At 42.7% G+C, this 7,168-nt stretch overlaps 1 protein-coding gene across 1 annotated transcript; it reads right to left on the bottom strand.

Moving 5' to 3' along the window:
• Positions 1 to 790: 790 nt before the first annotated feature.
• LOC122730448 (nuclear receptor-binding protein-like) lies at positions 791 to 2,656 on the bottom strand. Its single transcript, XM_043969575.1, is given in 2 exon segments — positions 791 to 2,044; positions 2,046 to 2,656. Coding segments are annotated over 2 exon segments (1,608 nt in total). The 5' UTR covers positions 2,511 to 2,656; the 3' UTR covers positions 791 to 901.
• Between the last annotated feature and the right edge of the window lie 4,512 nt (positions 2,657 to 7,168).

Raw genomic sequence — 7,168 nt, 5'->3', positions numbered from 1 at the left:
ATTTATCGAACACAGAGGTCCAAAGCATCTTTCTCAGACCAAATATCCCTAATGGCAGTGGGGTTTCAGTTCATATACCCTTCCAACTTTAGAAGACCCATCACATAGCAATCAAATCCAATTGGCTGACATAATTTGGAGGGGGGGGTTATTAAAAAGAATTTGAGGATACTGACTTAAGTAAAGGTGACATCAGGGAAAAATGTAGAGATCCCCCAACCAAGTTTATAGGTTCATTGTAATTTCCACCTAGAACTGGTTCATGTAGACAAAAGAATCTGTCTTCATCCTAGGTTCCTTTTGGAAGTTTGGTCCACATGGAGAGATTTGATGAAATCTCTCAAGGAGACCTTGCCTTTGAATGGAGGGAAGAGAGAACTAAGAAAGTAGGACAGATCTCTGGGTCCCCCAAGATATTGATTATTATTTTTTTTTAGCAAAAGTAGACTTTATTACAGCAGCAACTGAGTCACACAGCCCCAAGGGGCCACACTGCAGCACCCTCCCACCTCTCCAGACCAGTCCTCCCTAGCGGGATTGTGTAATCAGCTTCCTCTGCCCCAACCTCTTTCCAGCACAGGCTGGGCAGGCTCAGGGAAGCTGGCGGAACGCCAGAAGGCAAATCGGCCACTCTAATGCCCCTCCACCGGGGGAAAGAGCAGCTGAAGTACCCCCCGGCTCAGTTCTGTGCAAAACAAGTAAACAAAGTGCAGGGGAAGAGGAAGAAAAAGGGAAGGGGAGTGATGATGCTCAAAACCAGAGCCTGCTGCCCCCCCCTCTTAAATAATAAGGGGAGAAGGGGCTGCACTGGGTAATACTGACTCCCAGAGGGGAGGGGGCGGGGTAGAAGAGGCTGCAGCAGGTCTGATGACAGTCACAGCCTCGGACATTGAAGTAAGCACTAGGAAGAGACGGTGACAGCAGCTGAGTTGAGGGTGCTGTTCCTGGCAAAATTGAACTTGTTTAGAGTCTCCTCCAGCAGAGAAGTCAGGCGACTCTGGTCAGCCTCACTGATGAAGCCCAACTGCACTAGCTCTGCAGCCAACTCTGGGATGTTTTCATTCGGCAGCAAGTCACAACTCAAATGCCGATTCAATTTGTCCTCAAGTTTGAGTAGGAGTGTCAGATGGTGTTTGACTCCTTCCTCTACTGATTCAATGTTGCACTGCATCAGCACTACCTTACGAGTCTCTACTTCAGCTGGCTCAGGTGTTGGAGTCTTCACAGATGGGGGCACTACAGGTGAAGTCACCTCCTCTTGTTGGGGCTGTTGGGGCCGAGGTAACCCAAAGGCCGTTAGGGGATAGATACCATTTCTTACATCTTCAAGGAACTTATCCAATTCCAGAGCTGGTGACTGAGAAGACAAGGTCCGATAAAGTTCCCTCCCAGGTCCTGGAGGAATTTCTGCCAGTACAGCATTGGTGTCCATATTCTTGGTGATCTCCTCCAGGGCATTTTCTGGTATGAGGTGTTGATGTCCCACAATGCAATGTGCAGCAAGCAGTTTGAGTGAGGGCACTTCAAACAGTGCAGGGTGGAAAAGTAGTTCTCTGGCTGTAGGTCGACGAGCAGGCTCAGGTTGCAGGCATTTTTGAATGAACTCCCTCTGAAGTGGGTCCTCCAGTAGCTGGATGGCACTACTGATAGCCTCCTGTGGCACATAAGATGAGTCTCCATTTCCCTGAATCTCCAGCACTGCCATCTCCAATGCACACATGCCGAAGGAGTAGATGTCCACTGCTGTTGTCACGTTAGTGACTTCTCCATACTCAGGGGCAAAGAAGTGTAGATTCTTCTGTTCTTCCCGACAAGTCTTCACATGATTGTTAATGGTGTCAGGAGCCACAGAGCCAATCTTGATGAGTCCATTGTGCTGGATGAAGATGGTGTCACAGGTCAGGTTCCCATGGATGATTGGGGGGTCACAGGAGTGCAGGTAGCTAAGAGCAGAGAGGATCTGTGTGCACCACCGTTTCCAAGCCTTTTCATTCATGGTCTTATGGTTCTTCTTTGTCTTCTTCAAAAATTGTTTCAGACTCCCAAGATGACATGTATTCTGTGATAAAAATCACCCTGGCCTTGTTCTCCTTAATGTCAGCCCAATACTTGTGGAATTTAACAATGTTGAGATGTTCTAGCTGAATCAGATTATCAAATACAGCACGAACTTTTTCCTCCTGAAGTTTATAGTTCTTTCGCTCAGAGAACTGCACCTCATTCCACACAACTTCCACACCCTCCTCTGTATCCATTGCTAGGTAAGCACTGTCAATGCCTGGTACATTCCGTTGGTTCACCTCTTCTCTCCTCTTCTGCCAACGCCCACAGGGTGACTCTTCCAGGATCTCAGACTCATCTTCACTCTCTTCCTCTTCCTCTGGAGAAACAGCTGAAGCTGTGGAGGTCACTGGAGGTGACACAGAAGTCAACCCTGGAGCTGAAGATGAGGATTCTGCTTTTGGGTCTGAACCACTGCTGGGTGCTGTTTGGGTCTCCCCCTCTGACATGCTGGAATGAACACTTAGGTGTACGGGCTTCGGTCCCCTCAGCCTCCGCTGCAGGTCCGGCTTCGGTTCTGCCTCCGGTTCCGGTTCCGGAGACTCTGTCTGCTCTGTTGGGCTCAGCTAGACTAGGCGCTGCTCTCACAGCGGCTCTCCGCAGCTCCCAAGATATTGATTATTAATAATTATTTCTCTCATTAGAATTGGCTCAAAGCAGAAAGAACATACACACTCAATTGGATATAGAAATATATAGAATATATAAAAATCTATCTTACTCTGCAGGAAAGTAGGAGGGAAAGCAGTAAAGGAAGGAGAGTGATAGAAGAGATGGGATATTAGGAGAGAGGGTAGTCGGAAGCAAAACACTTTTGAGGAGGGTCAGGGTGAAAGGAAATAGAGAAAAAAATAAACAGAATAGGGAGGGAATAGGATGGAGAGACATATAGCAATGGTAACAATGAAAAAAAATTGAAGTAAGTTTGTTTCGATACATGTTCAAAAGATATGAACAGTTTTCAGATGAAATAATAAAGCTATCTATAGCCATATGAAAAAATGCTCTAACTCATTATTGATGGGAAAAACATAAATCAAAACAATTCTGGGGTATTACTTCATCTCTATGGCATTGGATAATAGGACAGCACAGGATAATGACAAATATTGTAGGGGATATGGGGAAAATTAGACATTAATGCACTGTTGGTGGAATTGTAAACTGATTCAACCATTCTGTAGAACAATTTGGAACTACTTCCAAAGGGCTATAAAACCATGTATCCTATCACTACTAGATCTGTATCCAAAAAGAGATGGAAAACAAAAAGGAAAAGGACTGATATATACAAAAATATTTATAGCAACTCTTTTCTGGTGGCAAAGAATTGGAAATGGAGGGGGTGTCCATCAATTGGGGAATGGCTAAACAAATTGTGGTATGTGATTATGATAGAACCCTATTGTGCTATAAGAAATGATGAGCAGGATGCTCTCAGTAAAACCTGGAAAGACTTACATGAGCTGACACAAATGTACTGTGTACATAGTAAGATCAAGATTGTAAGATATTCAGTTGTGAATGACTTAGCTATCCTCAGCAGTGCAATGATCCAGGACAACTCTGAAGGATTTATGATGAAAAATCCATCCCCAGAGAAAGAATTGTTGGTTTCTGAATACTGCGGTATATAAAACTATATGTGGTCACCTTATTTCTTTCTCAAGTTTGGGCAAAATTAGCTGGGGTTCCTAATATAGTTGTTACTTATAAATTAGAAGTTTTAGCACCAGTTTGGGGGCATTAAACATTTATTAAAGTATATTAAATATTAGTAAAGGGAGCACACATGTCTCTGAAAGTTAAGAAAAGGCCTATCTAGCCTAGAGGAGAGAACAGAGCTCAACCTGGCTTTCCAGCCTAGAGGAAAAATAGAGCTCAGCCTGGCCTGCTTCTTCCTCCAAGTCTTCTGCCAAAAAGAGCATCTTCGAGAAAGTCTAACTGAGAGTAACTGCTTGTGGAAGCTTTTTCTGAATCTGGAGGAGAATCAGTCCTTACACACTGCTTCAAGCTAATTGGCTAGCATCAACCAAATCCATTGGTTCACTGGACTTGAGGGTGGTTCATGTTGAAGTCAGAGTTCACACCCTCTGAGAACACACCCTCTTGAAGGCCAGGCAGGTGTGGTTTTAATTGAATTAAACAGCAAAGTCAGCCAATCCAATCAATCTTAATCCAATCAATGGGGGGGGGGTGTGAGGGAGTAGGGGTGGGTGAGATTTGGGCATTCCCAAAACCCTATTATTTTCTCACAATACAGATGGAATCATTTTTTTTTTCACTTTTTTTGAGGGTTTTTTGGTCTGTTTTCTTTGACAACATGACTAACATGGAAATGTTTTGCATGACTACACATGTATAACATGCTGAATTGCTTGCCTTCTCAAAGAAGGGTTTGGGGAGGGAAGAAGTGAGAGAATTTGGAACACAAAGTTTTAAAAATGGATGTTAAAATTGTTTTTACATATAATTGGGGGAAAATAAAATGCTAAATAAGGAAAAAAATTAGAATACAAATTAGAACAGAAAAAATAAATAATTATTTCTCACACTTGCTATTATATTATCCAAGGTGAAAGCTAGTGGAAACTAGTAGATAAGGTTGTTTAAGAAGAGAATATAGGGAGAAAACAGAGATAAAGGGAAAGTCTAGGTTTTGTCATTAGAAAGATGAAGAAGAGTCTAGCAAAAAAGAAGGATGTGGGGGTGGTATCTAGGTGGTGCAGTGGATAATGCACTGGCCCTGGATTCAGGAGGACCTGAGTTCAAGTCCGGCCTCAGACAATTGACACTTACTAGCTGTGTGACCCTGGGCAAGTTACTTAACCCTCATTGCCCCCACCAAAAAAACCAAAAACAAAAACAAAAAGGAAGGATGGGGGAGGGGGAGAGAGAGAAACAAAGTCAGAGACAGAGAGAGACAGAGATAGAGAAAAGGGAGACAAGAGATAAGAGATGGGAGAAGAATCAAAATATGTCTCAGAAATTAAGGAGAGACCTCCAAGAAAGAAAGATTGTACCACAATGTCAGAAGGAAAAGCTCATTAATTTTATTAGTTGACTAGAAAAAGCAATGGCAATCTTCAAGAGAAATTTTAGCCAAGTGATTCAGAAAGCCTTTGTTAAAGTCTTGGTTTGGTGTGAAAGTGGCCCTAAGTTTCTGAAAGATATTCCTGAAGGCTATATGTATAACATACAAATGCTGGCAGGTTATGTATTAAACTAGGAAGACTTAAGAAATGACCACCAATGAACCTTGGATCTCTTGTCAAAAGGCAAGTCTTGATAGGCTTATCACCAGAGAGTCAACTGGCAGGTAATCAATGAATCAATCAATTTACATTTATTAAAGGTATAGCATGTTCCAAGCACTGTGCTAAGTAATTTTGTTGCTGCTGTTCTTATTATTTTTCATATAGCAATTCATGAAGCCATTTATTTAGGCATGGATTGTCTGTAGTCTGTGTTAGTAGAAGGGGTAGCTGTGCAGATAGGGCATTTCTCAAGAACAGATGCAAACACAGGTAGTAGAAGAACTACTCTGAACAGGACTCAATTCCATCCCAGATCCTAGGTCTCAGACTAATAAAGACACTGGGAAGATGTGAGGGAGGATGCTTCCAAGGACTCAGTTATTGGAAGCTGAGTGCTTGCTTTAGTGGTGATTTGTATTCTAAATAGTGTCCAGGTATATGTACCTGCACAGTCTACCAGTGCCATGGTAGGTAATTGAAACGTTTCTAGTTGTCTTAGTAGGATTCTGAAGATCACCTGGCAAGATAAGGTACCAGACACTGAGCCTCTTTCTTAAGCTGAATTGGCAATCTTTCAAATTCTACTGCAGAGAGTGCAACTCCAATGGACTGGCCACATTGTTCAAATGACAACTGGACATTTGTCTAAAAGGAAAACTCACACAAGGCATGTGCTCACATGGAGGTCAAAAGAAGCAATGAAATGACACTCTCAAGGGCTCTCTGAAGAAGTTTGGAAATGATTGTGAGACATGGGAGATATTGGCATAAGCCCACCTAGCATGGAGTATTTGCATCAAAGAAGACCCTGTGCTCTTTGAGCAAAGCAAAAATTCAGTAGCTCAAAAGAAACATGACATGCACAAACTTGGAAATATCTCCATTCCCAATGTTCATATGGGCTATTCGTGCTTGACCTGTGGTAGAACCTTCTGAGCTCATATTGGTTTGATCAGGCACAGTTGTATACACTGTACCTTGACCCCAACATAATGATGTCATTTTGATCCTTTTTGAGGATGAACGATAACAATTAAACAGCCTTCTATATGTGCTTTATCCCCCAACACTTTTCTATGAGGTTCAAGTTTTGACATCAAGTGTGTGTCCAACCTTAAGGAGAGATTGAAAACTATCCCCTTCCACCTCTGCCCTATGCCTTTAACCTCAGCTTTCTTTTATTTGAAGTGTCCTCACATCAGCTCCTTAGAGAGTTAGTGTATCTCTCTTGAAAACTGCCCCAATACTAATCCCCATATCTTTTTATTTTATTTTATTCATTTTATTTTCCCCATATCTTTTTGATAGGCCAAAGCCTATGAAGAGCTTTCTCCCCTCTGTTATTTCTTCCTCTGCTCTCATCACTCTCCAGGGGGAACAGCCTCCTATGGGCTTTTCTCTAGGCCCTTCTCTGGAACCCCTTATCCTGTATTAACGAATTCTCTTTGATCCTAGACCTTGGTGCTTCACATGCTTTGCATCATCTTATGCTAAAGGAAGCCTAGCAACCTCTAAATGACACTAAAACCCTGATCCCTGCCCTTAGCATAAAGTCAGAAGGGGGACTCAATGTCCTCTCCCCTTCATTGCCACAGGATCCCAGTGTAGCAACGAACCTCTGAAGCCATCTGGTTCACTGAACAAGGAAGCACTTCTATAACCTCCCTGGACAAGAAATAGTTTTAGGGACATTGAGCTATTTACATAGAATGGATTCAAGGGGAGGAGAGACTGAAGGCAGGGGACTAAGGGAACTGTTATAATAATCCTTTAATGACCCCCAAAATCCCTCCCTGAAACAGAGGTCCATCATTTTCAGTAACTATATTCTACAGGTGGTGTTTAATATT

Source organism: Dromiciops gliroides, chromosome 6, assembly GCF_019393635.1.
Source record: "Dromiciops gliroides isolate mDroGli1 chromosome 6, mDroGli1.pri, whole genome shotgun sequence".
Taxonomy (NCBI): domain Eukaryota; kingdom Metazoa; phylum Chordata; class Mammalia; order Microbiotheria; family Microbiotheriidae; genus Dromiciops; species Dromiciops gliroides.
Note: the sequence above shows the minus strand (reverse complement) of the source record. Positions and strands in the feature narration are given on the sequence as shown.